Source organism: Nicotiana tomentosiformis, chromosome 6, assembly GCF_000390325.3.
Source record: "Nicotiana tomentosiformis chromosome 6, ASM39032v3, whole genome shotgun sequence".
Taxonomy (NCBI): Eukaryota; Viridiplantae; Streptophyta; class Magnoliopsida; order Solanales; family Solanaceae; genus Nicotiana; species Nicotiana tomentosiformis.
The window spans coordinates 133,362,067-133,374,740 of record NC_090817.1 but is presented as its reverse complement, the minus strand read 5'-3'; the positions used below and the strand labels follow the sequence as shown (position 1 = coordinate 133,374,740).

General features: G+C 39.7%; 1 protein-coding gene across 1 annotated transcript; it reads left to right on the top strand.

The window, feature by feature from the left end:
- The first annotated feature begins 8,427 nt into the window (after nt 1-8,427).
- On the top strand, nt 8,428-10,172 carry LOC104118380 (CBL-interacting serine/threonine-protein kinase 25-like). The gene has a single exon (XM_009629609.4). The coding sequence runs from the start codon at nt 8,676-8,678 to the stop codon at nt 10,023-10,025; it is 1,350 nt and encodes a 449-aa protein (XP_009627904.2). The 5' UTR covers nt 8,428-8,675; the 3' UTR covers nt 10,026-10,172.
- Nucleotides 10,173-12,674: the final 2,502 nt, after the last annotated feature.

The following is a 12,674-nucleotide window of genomic DNA, read 5'->3' as shown; positions in this document are numbered from 1 at the left end:
GACGCTAGCAAAAAAGATAAACAAGAGGAACCTCTGCATATCATTCAAATGATCATCGGTGGGGTCGATACTCCACAGGGACCCGTGCTCAAGTACGGTAAGATACCTGCCACAGGGGAAAAATAAACTCGAGGTTATGTACCCCATGGCACTTTATCATTCAGAATTGAAGAAGCCGAGGGCATCTTTCAACCTCACAATGAAGCTCTGGTAATTTCTATCCTATTAAATAAAGCCCAAGTTAAGCGTGTTTAAGTGGATCCAGGTAGCTCTGTGAATATCATCCGATCTTGGGTAGTGGAGCAGCTCAGTTTGCAGAATCAAGTCGTGCCCGCAGATCGGGTCTTGAACGGTTTTAATATGGCCAATGAAATGACTAAATGGGAGATTACTCTACCAGTGAATGGGAACAATCCAAAATACCAAATTCCACTTAATCGAAGGGGATATGAGGTACAATGCTCTACTCGGAAGACCTTGGATCCACAATATGAAGGCAGTGCCTTCGACTCTCCACCAAGTAATGAAATTTCCTACGTTGGACAGCATAAATACAGTATACGGGGAGCAACATGCTGCGAAGGAAATGTTTGCGGTCGATGAGGTAACACTGATACCAACGCTATCGGTCTCGGTAAGATCGAGCACTAAAGATAAATGAGAAACCAAATAGCAATCACACCACCAGTCTCGACCGAACCGGTGGAACAGGAAATAGAGGATGACAAGGAAGAGTTTCTGACACCTAGAGATTTCATCATCCCCGACGACTTTGACGCCACCAAATCTACGATCGAAGAACTGGAGCAAGTTATATTAATCGAATATCTGCCAGAGAGAAAGGTATAACTGGGAACGGGATTGACCCCCGAACTTAGAGAAAAACTCATTCAATTTCTTATCGATAACATAGACTATTTTACTTGGTCCCATTTAGACATGGCAGGTATCCGACCGTCGATAACAATGCACCAGCTGAGCTTGGACCCTAGGTTCAAACAGGTGAAGCAAAAAAGAAGACCTCGGTCCGAGGTAAAACCAGCATTTGTAAATGATGAGGTAACCAAACTTCTCAAAATAGGGTCAATTCGGGAAGTAAAATATCACGAGTGGTTAGCCAACATAGTTGTAGTCCCTAAAAAGAGGAACAAACTTAGAATGTGCGTAGATTATAAAGATCTAAATAAAGCATTCCCCAAAGATTCTTTTCCACTGCCTAGCATCGATCGCATGATCGATGCCACAGCCGGCCACGAGATCCTTACTTTTCTCGACGCCTACTCCAGGTACAATCAAATTCGAATGAACCCGGAGGACCAAGAAAAGACTTCATTTATCACCAAGTACGGAACCTATTGCTATAATGTAATGCCATTAGGGCTAAAAAACACATGAGCTACTTACCAACGCCTAGTGAATAAAGTGTTCGAAGAACAAATAGGTAAGTCGATGGAAGTTTACATTGATGACATGCTAGTTAAGTCCTTGCACGCAGAGGACCATTTGACTCATTTGCAGGAAACGTTCAAGATCTTAAGGAAATACAACATAAAGCTCAACCCCGAGAAATGTGCTTTTAGGGTTGGATCAGGCAAGTTCCTTGGTTTCGTGATATCGATTCGGGTAATTGAGATCAACCCCGACAAAATTAAGGCCATCGAAGATATCACCATAGTGGATAGCGTGAAAGCAGTGCAAAACTTGACCGGGCAGATAGCTGCCTTAGGCCGATTTATTTCGAGGTCATCAGATCGAAGCCATAAATTCTTCTCTCTACTCAAAAGGAAGAACGATTTTGCCTGGACCCCGAAATGCCAACAAGCATTAGAACAATTGAAGTGGTACCTATCGATCTCACCACTACTTCACACTCCGATGACAGATGAGAAGTTGTACTTATACTCGTATGTATCGGAAATTGCATTAAGTGGCATTCTAATTCGAGAAGAGCAAGGTACACAATTTCCTGTTTATTATGTAAGTCGGACCTTAGGGGAAGCAGAGGCTAGATACCCTCTCTTAGAGAAATTAGCACTTGCACTAATAAGTGCCTCTAGAAAGTTAAGACCATACTTTCAATGTCACCCCATATGCGTTTTGACCACTTATCCACTTCGCAACATTTTGCACAAGCCCGAACTATCAGGTCGATTGGCCAAATGGGCCGTCGAACTCAGTGGGTATGATATCGAATATCAACCCCGTACGACCATCAAGTCCAAAATTGTAGCGGACTTCGTGGACGATTTCACGCCAACCCTTGTACCCGAAATTGAAAAGGAACTCTTGTTAAAATCGAGTACGTCGTCGGGGGTTTGGACTCTCTACACATATGGTGCTTCAAATGTGAAGGGGTCCGGGATTGACATCATACTGAAACGTCCCACAGGTGGCATTATTAAACAATACTTCAAAACCACTAGATTAACTAACAATGAGGACGAGTACGAGGCCATGATTGCAGGTCTCGAGCTAGCTAAAAGCCTGGGAGCAGAATTCATTGAAGCCAAATGTGACTCTTTACTAGTGGTGAACCAAGTAAATAAAACTTTCTAGGTTTGAGAAGATAGGATGCAAAGGTATTTGGATAAATTACACGTAACTCTACACCGTTTCAAAGAACGGACCCTATAATATGTGCCTCGAGAACAAAACTGTGAGGCCGACGCACTCGCAAATTTGGGGTCGTCGGTCGAGGAAGATAAGATCAACTCGGGGACTGTCGTTTAACTCTCGAGATCTGTAATCGAGGATGGCAATGCCGAAATAAATTTCACGAGCTTAACCTGGGATTGGAGGAATAAGTATATTGAATATTTAAAGAACGGAAAACTCTCATCGAACCCTAAAGAATCGAGGGTTCTACGAACCAAGGCTGCTCGATTCACGCTGGTTGAAGATGGAACATTATAAAGAAGGACGTTCGACGGACCACTGGCGGTATGTTTGGGACCAGGAGACAATAATTATGTTTTACGAGAGGTCCATGGAGGCACTTGTGGAAACCACTCTAGCGCCAAAACATTAATTCGCAAAATCATCAGAGTAGGGCACTACTGGGATAGCATGGAGAAAGACACTAAGGAGTTCATTCTAAAATGTGATAAATGTCAAAGCTTTGAACCGATGATCCATCAACCCGGAGAGAAGCTTCATTCGGTTATTTCTCCATGGCCATTCATGAAATAAAAAATGGATATCGTCGGCCCTCTACTATCGGCCCCGGGTAAAGCTAAATTCATTTTTTTATGACTGACTATTTTTCTAAATGGTCTGAAGCACAGGCGTTCGAAAAAGTGAGGGAAAAAGAGGTTATAGATTTTATCTGGGACCACATCGTTTGTCGATTTGGGATACCAGCAGAAATAACATACGACAATGGTAGACAGTTTATCGGTGATAAAGTGACAAAATTCCTCGAAGACCATAAAATAAAAAGAATATTGTCTACACCATATCATCATAGTGGGAACAGACAGGCCGAATTAACGAACAAGATTATCATCCAAAACATAAAGAAAAGATTGAACGAAGCTAAAGGAAAGTGGGGAGAAATTTTGCCCGAAGTCCTTTGGGCATATTGGACAACATCTAAATCCAGTACAGGAGCAACCCCATTTTCCCTAGTGTATGGCTCCGAAGCTCTAATTCTGGTCGAAGTCGGGGAACCAAACGCAAGGTTCCAATATACATCGAAAGAATCGAACTATGAGGCAATGAATACTAGCCTCAAATTATTAGATGAAAAATGAGAGGCGGCACTGGTTCGAATGGCTGCACAAAAACAACAAATCCAAAGGTACTACAACAGAAGAACCAACCTCCGCCATTTCAAGGTCGGGGACTTGGTCCTAAGGAGGGTCACTGTCAACACTCGAGATCCTAATGAAGGGAAGCTCCACCCAAATTGGGAAGGACCCTATCAAGTCCTCGATATAGTCGGGAAAGGGTCTTATAAACTTGGAGCAATGGATGGAAAACCATTACCAAACAATTGGAACATATCGCTTCTCAAACAATATTGCTATTAAGGTATGATTTTCTTCTCTATCGTCTATATACGTATATTCGACACTAACTCATTGCAGGAATTCGACGAAAAACATCAAGACCTCTAGTTTCAAAGCACGCATTGTACTCTTTTCCCCTAAGTTCGACTTTTATCCCAAATGGGTTTTTTCGGCAAGGTTTTTAACGAAACAACAACTATGTGCTACCCGGGGACAAATCAATAGTATTCGAGGCTTCTTCATAATCAACCTCGAATACTGGGGGGCTACCAAGAGAATAAATCAAGTTCGGCACAAGAAAATTGCTCCATATCAAATTCATGTCAAACAGGGTCTCGATAGAGAAAAGTGTAAGGTCCAAATGGTCAAAACAAGTCATGCCCACATAGTTTTGCTCGAACTCTGGCACAAGATACAAACACATGTGTAATGACTTATAAAGGAGAACTTCTTTTTCAGATATCTCATACTTTGAAAAGATTTTCCTGCTTCATGATTCAAACAGGCTTAAAGGTCAACCACCATCAAAGGGATTTTTGATACAAGCGATCATAAAAGGCCTATGGGCTAAGATATTATGAGTTCGAGTTCAAAACAATCACTTACTCAATTATTAAAGCCTAAGGGCTATCTTACTTCGAGTTCGAGCAATCACTCACTCGGTCATAAAAAGCCTACGGGCTAAGATATTCTGAGTTCAAGTTCGAAACAATCACTCACTCAATTATTAAAGCCTAAGGGCTATCTTACTTCGAGTTCGAGTAATCACTCACTCGGTCATAAAAAGCCTACTGGCTAAGATATTCTGAGTTCGAGTTCGAAACAATCACTCACTCAATTATTAAAGCCTAAGGGCTATCTTACTTCGAGTTCGAGCAATCACTCACTCGGTCATAAAAAGCCTGCGGGCTAAGATATTCTAAGTTCGAATTCGAAACAATCACTCACTCAAATATTAAAGACTAAGGGCAAGCGCCCACTCGACCACTGAGCTTGTGGGATATTTTTATTTCAAGCTCGAGCGAACACTCACTCGGACATAAAGTCTACGAAGGACGAATTCGATGAAATCACCTAAATACTCATGAAAACATCCGCAAGGCATGAATGAAATCTTCACGAAACAAGTCAGTAAAAGAAAAAGATATTTGTATAGATGTACAAGGATGGTTTACATAAATAAATGCAACATAGAAGAAGCTAAGGGCTAAGCTTCTAGGTTATCATCGAGAGCGGTCTCTTCTCCACCGGGATCCCCCCATCTTCGGATCCGCTCTTGATACCATCATCATCATCAGCAGCATCTCCATCAGAAGCCAAGGCTTCAGCTTCACCTTCGAGTTCTTTAGCCCTTTTTATCTCTTCAGCAAGGTCGAAACCTCAAGCGTGTATCTCCTCGAGGGTCTCCATACAATACTGACACTTAGCAAGTTCGGCAACCTAATGTGCTCGAGTGTCAGCAGTATCCGCTGCCTCTCTTGCCTCCATTTGAGCAACCTCGACATCGGCCCGATACACGATAATGGACTTGTCCGCCATGACTTTCGACGACTCAACCTTCGCCTTGGCCTCAGCAAGCCATGTTTCAAGCTCCTCGATCCTCTTGGCCTGAGCCGAACCCTTTTTCTTGACGCTTCGAAGCTGACCCTCTCCTTCTACCGGTCACATTCGGCCTTGATTTGATCGACTTCTTCCCGAAGCAACCCGATCTTTTCAACCTTTTGCTGTAGCTAAGATAACGAAGGGTTAGCTTCCATAGTTGGGTCAAACCCATACTCTAACAGAACGAGGCTCACCTGCTTATCTAGTCCGGCCTCTTCTTCACGAGCCTTAGCCAAATCTGCTTGGAGGTCCTTTATAACCTCGTCCTTTTGGCTGCAAAGAAGTCGTAGAGCATCTCACTCCCGTAAGACCCTCTGAAGCTCAACCTCACACAGGCTGAGGTCGACTCGAAACCTGCTAATGGCCTGCACAGTAGGTAAAAAACACAAGTTAAGTTTAGAAAAGAACGAAGAAACCAAGCACAGTAAAATTATTACCCGAGAAATGAAATGTTGGGCCTCTTCTAGGAGAAGAAAAACGTCACTAATGTCAGAAGCATCATCGACTCCAGTAAAGCAATCCCTAAATTGGTCCCCTACACTAGAGCCTCCGCCCATATCGGGGATCTTCAATTCTCGAACTTCCTTTAACGCCTCCTCAGAAAAGGTCAGAAGGGAAGGCAAATGACCCACTATCATAGTCCCAAGCGAATCGCTCGGGACGCTCTGATCGAGACTCGGGGTATCGGAACCGACCCCGACCGGTATAACCGTGATCGGCTCAGAAGGTCTGGCGACCTCGATAGCTTTCGCAGATCGAATCACCAAAGTCGAGTCATCATCTTCTTCTTCTTCTCTCAATCATTGGACCGAGTCACTCGAAAGAGCGATTGCCTTACTCCTCACCCTTCGGGTTTTGGGCTTGGGGTCCTCTGACCGAGAGACAGCTTTTAGCTTCTTATCTTTCCCCGGTTCCGGGACCGGGGACTTGGTTCCTTCCTCACCACTCGAAGGCCTCAAAATGGCATCCTTGGTTACACCTGCATGAAAGGAAATCAGTAACGAATGGAGCATAAAAAACATTTTGAAGAACACGAGAAGTGACTCTTACCGTGATTCTTGGCCTCCCATCTACCTATTGGCAAATCACGCCAAGCGCGTTCGGCATAAGAGGAAGTCGAGGCTAACTTCCGAACCCATTCCTCGAGGTCGGGTACCGCTTGTAGCATCCAAGAAGAAGCTGTATATCGGAGAAAGATATCATATAGAATCAGAGAAAGATACGAAAAGCAACGCCTTATGAAAACCACATACAGTTGAAATTTCATTCCTCGGGGAACGATATTTTCTCTTCTGGAATGAGGTCACGGGTCTTCACCCGAATATAACGGCCCACCCAACCCCGATCCTTGTCTTCGTCGATGCTCGACATTAAAGCTTTCGATGCCCGATGATGACGCCTAATTAGTCCTCGAAAGATTTGAGGCCGATACAATCGTATGAGGTGATTTAAGGTGACTATCTGTATACGTAGATTTTGTCCTCCGTACGTTTGATCGAGTTCGAATGGTAAGCGATCAAAGTGAGAGCTCGAGACGAGTTCCGAGGATAGTACAAACAAGCCTCAAGCTCCAAGACCGATCGAGGAATCGACTCGGTATCATTATCAAGCTCATGACCAAATCGAACCGCAAGGCAACGAGAAGGTTGTCGGAGATGCACAGACCGATTGACACTCATCCTGAATGTCAAAATCGAACTCAAGGTCGAGGGCTCGACCTAATACCGAGCTCGAGCCAGTATCGAGCTCGCAAACATGAGCCGTTGCAACCGTACTAGGGGAGAGAATCTTGGCAGGAATCGAGGAAGAGACAATTCATCATGGATTTTTCACTATATATTTTTTATTATAAATAAAGTAAGACTCTTCTACTATAAAGGGGGGAATCCTTGTAAGCACAAGCAGGTTAACACATTTTAAGAAAAGTTTACTTCTATTTATTGAAGAATAAATCTCTTAAGCTTGTTTTACTGAGTATACTCACTCTTCTAGTTTAGTAATTTATATCCCATTTCAATAGCTAAGAATCTAAACATTTTCACTTCTATGTATAATTTATGTCAAGCTATATCACATATCCTTAGAACTACTTATAAATTTAACTATATCCGATTTTTCGGGTAAACACTATTCTTCATTATTTACGAGCTCACTTCATTTGAGAAAAAAAGAAAAAAACGCCATTATTAAAGTTGTCTAAACAAGGAAGTAGGGACAATACTAAACAAAAAACAGAGGATAATACTATGAAAGCTTCTTAATAATTGAATGGTCCGGATATTTTTCTTAATTTGTCGAACAAAAAACAAGGGACAATAGTACAATACTAAGAAAGCTTCTTCAATAATTACCTCTTTTGTGGCGGTTACCAAATATATTAGATCTAAAATAGTTATCATTTTAGAAAATTAAGATATAATTAATTACTTTTTTTTTCGTAGTATTAAATATTCTTGAAAGTAAAAACAATGACTATATAGCAAAAAACAAAGTTAAATGTGATGAGTATTAAATAAGGGTATAATAATAAATAATTTTTTATAAGGAACATGAAAAAGATATAGGGAGTAAACGATATAATTGAATGGTCCGATTTATTTTCTTAATTTGTCGTGAGTTATGATTGCAATTTGCAATTATTTTCAAAATAACACTACTATAATTAGTCACTATGGGCTTTTGCCGCTCCTTCCATTTTTGCCCAAACCATGTCCTCCAATAACTAGCGAACAGCCCACTGCTTCCCTATTGTCCCCACTCCCCACTTAACCCCTACCCCCCTACCCCTACCCCGCCTCCTCTTATCAGTCTCTGTTCTTCCTCCACAACATTATTGCAATCCTAAGCTAAATCCCAAAACTCCCAAATCCCGTCGACATCTCCACCATTATCTCACCCATGTTTGATATACACCTTGCGTTTTCACTACCCTGTTTAGAATTGACTATACGAATATTCTATATAGTATTACCCTTTTAAAAATAATATCCCATCTTATAAACCTCAGTTCTTGCATCTGCTATTCAACTAGAAAACAATTTCTCTCTAACCTTCTTCTACTTTATGAAAGAACCAATGAATCAACCAATTCAAGAAACCGACCATATGATGGACGGTACGAGAAACATCATATTGGGGAAATACGAGATGGGTAGGCTTTTAGGCCAAGGAACATTTGCCAAGGTTTATTACAGCAGAAATATCGAAACCTCAGAGAGCGTGGCTATTAAAGTAATCAACAAAGACCATGTTAAAAGAGAAGGTTTAATGGAGCAAATCATTCGAGAAATTTCAATCATGAGATTAGTTCGACACCCTAACATAGTTGAACTCAAAGAAGTTATGGCTACAAAGCAAAAAATCTTTGTTGTTATGGAGTACGTTAAAGGCGGTGAGCTTTTCGCTAAGGTTGCTATAGGGAAACTTAAGGAAGATGTTGCGAGAAAATACTTTCAGCAATTAATAAGTGCTGTTGATTTTTGCCATAGCCGTGGTGTATTTCACAGGGATTTGAAGCCTGAAAATTTGCTTCTTGACGAAAATGAGAATTTAAAGGTTTCAGATTTTGGGCTTTCAGCTTTGTCGGAGCAATTAAGGAATGATGGTTTGTTACATACACAGTGTGGAACTCCAGCTTATGTTGCACCTGAAGTGTTAAGGAAAAAAGGATATGATGGAGCAAAATCAGATATTTGGTCTTGTGGGGTAATTTTATATGTTCTTTTGGCTGGGTTTTTACCATTTCAACATGAGAATATGATGAAAATGTATAGGAAAGTTTTTAAAGCTGAGTATGAGTTTCCACCTTGGTTTTCCCCTGAAGCAAAGAAGTTGGTTTCAAAGCTTTTAGTAGCTGATCCAGAAAAAAGAATTTCAATTTCTGCTATTATGAGAGTCCCTTGGATATTGAAATATTTTAGCAGATCAAATTCTTTTTCAAGTGAAGAAAATGGTGGTCAGAAAAAGGGAAGCACAGAGCAGCTAGACTTGGGAAATAGATCAAAATCAGGTCCACCTTTTTATAATGCATTTGAATTCATATCAGCAATGTCTTCAGGGTTTGATTTGTCAAGTCTTTTTGAAAGTAAGAGGAAATCTGGCTCAATGTTCACGTCTAAATCTTCAGCTTCAACAATCATGTCAAAGTTGGAATCTTTTGCCAAGAAGATGAATTTTAGTATTGTATTCTCCAAAGAATTTAAGGTCAAAATGCAAGGAACATCCGAAGGGCGAAAAGGGAAATTATCAGTAATGGCGGAAGTGTTTGAAGTTGCACCAGAAGTGGCTGTCGTTGAGTTCTCCAAATCTGCTGGAGACACTTTTGAGTATAGGAAATTTTGTGAGGAAGATGTACGTCCTTCCCTAAAAGACATTGTTTGGACATGGCAAGGTGAGAATGATGGCAGAGACTAAACTGCAATGCTACTTTACTCCATTGTAAATTATAGGTTCTTGTTGGAGTTATATGTACCAAACACAACCATAACTATACCATTTTACTTTATCCCAGTTCTAGCCAATTTTGTTTAATACTATAATGGTGAATTGCACTTTCTTTCATTAGTGATGTGTAAATACTCTGTAAGTTCTGTAGTAGTTACTAGTATTTTAATCTAACTGGAGGATGTGAAAACTATTTCAGTTAGCACTGAGGTGGATCCAAATTATAAAATTAGTGGATTCAATATAAGTATGATCTTATTATACGTATAAGATCATACATATATGCAAATTATACATTCAATTTTTTTTCATACGTGTGCTGGGGCGGACCTACATTGGGGTGGGGCACTGGAACCGTTAGACTCGACTAAATATTTTAGCCCCTTAAAATCCTAAAGTCTGGATAGAAGTATTGGTTTGTAGAAGTGCTCAAGTGTCTTCTTCACTTGCTTGATAACCCAGGTTTGAATCCTGGATCCTATGACATATTTTATTTTATTTTGTTTTTACTTTGGTGCCCGATCATATTCAAATCCCGGGTCCGCCTATGTTAATTATGTATGCATAGTTCAAGAACTCAATATATGAGTTACGATTGAATTCACGTAATTCATCCTAAATCAGTTACTTTGGTGCTCCTATCATACTCAAATCCTCTCTCTCTATATATATGCATAGTTCAAGAAAGCAATATCTGAGTTGCGATTGAATCCACCAAAATCCGTCCTAAATCAGTCCGTAATTCGATGGTATTTTTAATGATACTATTTTCGTTTTTCCTTTTCAATATGCTTATGAATGAGTTAAATTCTTTGATATACCGGAGAAGTCTGCTCATGGTTTAGAAGTATTTTGGCGGATGAAAGTTTGTAGGGGGTTTATGTGATCTTGATTCTAAATAATGGAAACCATGGGCTGCAACTGACACCTGCTTTGTACTTTGTATCTGGATAGTTTGTAGATTATATATATTCCCTCCGTTTCAATTTATGTGAATTCATTTGAATGAGTACGGAGTTTAAAAAAAGAGAGAATACTTTTAAACTTGTGGTGTAAAATGAGACACATATATTTTGTGTGGCTATAAATCATTGCATAAAGGTAAATTGTTTCCAAATAAGGAAAAAGATCATTCTTTTTGGCACAAACTAAAAATGAAATAGGTTCATATAAATTGAAACGGAAGAGTATTATCTACGAGCATATGTGGTGGTGAACTAGTTGTCGTGGAGTCGAATCAAATGGCAGTTGGGTAATGGCTGTTACTGTACCAGAATATGGTCCACTGTGTCTGTGGGTCAATGTGAATTGAGTTGCTGTAAGGAGGATCAAGAAAATTCTTGTGGGGTTACGTATAAGGAACTTTTAACTGACTAACTGTTCTACTATTGCTAGAGGGAGGAAATTTCTTCAATTTAGGTACTCAAATCCTTGCAATCATTCCTGTCTTCTGTGCAGATTTACCTCCATGCCTTGAAACAAGAGGTGGCTAAAAATCTAGTTGAGCTCAGTAGAGTTTTGTTCTAATAGCATGTTTGTCGCAGATGAAAAAATTGAGAATGTGTTTTTCTTAAAAAGTGCTTTTTTTAAAAGTACTTTTAGTGAAAAGCAGTTTGTATTTGGCTAATTAATTTGAAAAGTAGCAATTAGTGTATGACCAAATTTTTAAAAAGTGTTTCTAAGTGTATTTTTCTCAAAAGTGCTTCCGGAAAGAAACTACTTTTTTCTGCTCCTCCAAAACTGATTCTACTTCTCCTCAAAAGCACTATTTTTTCCTTCTAAAAGTTTGATCAAACAATTCAACTTTGAAAGATAAAAAAAATATTTTTCATCTTGGAGAAGCTTGGCCAAACAGGCTATAAGTCTAACACTTTACTACTCCCTTCGTTAATGAGAATTTATTTGACTGTGCACAGATTTTAAGAAAAAAAAGAGGACTTTTAAACTTATGGTGTAAGATGAGTTTCATATATTTTGTGTAAATATAAATTATTGCATAAAGGTAAATTATTTGAAAAGTGATCATTTTTTTTTATACGGACTAAAAAAAGAATAAGTTCATATAAATTAAAACGGATGGAGTATATTTTTGATAAAATTTAATATTAAATGTTCAATAAACTATTCATGTATAAAAGTTAAAAAGATACTCTAGATATCTGCCGAAAGGAAAAGTCAAATTCTCGAGCACTGATTAGATAGAGATTTGTGTAATAACTTTACCCGTACGACTGTAACTCTAACCATTACATCCGCTAAAGTTCAGTTTTAAAAGTGCAATTCGAATAATTACGTGGTTACACAATTGGAATTGGAAATTCGAAGTCATTTCTATCTAAGTTGAGTTTTCATATCTGTATACGATCGAAACTAATTTCAGCATTCGTACATCTGATCGAGATCGAAACATAATGAATCGAAAAAAGTCTTTATAATATCAAAATATGATCCGAAAAAGGCACGAACGATCTTCGATGTTCGGGGATAAATCAAACACCGGGTTCGAAGTCATACTCGAGCTCGGGTCCGAATCGAACTATCATGAGATGTTATGGAATCGAGCTTAAGAGGCAAAGGCCAACCGACACCAAGCCCGAGCCATTACCAGACTCCGAGTCA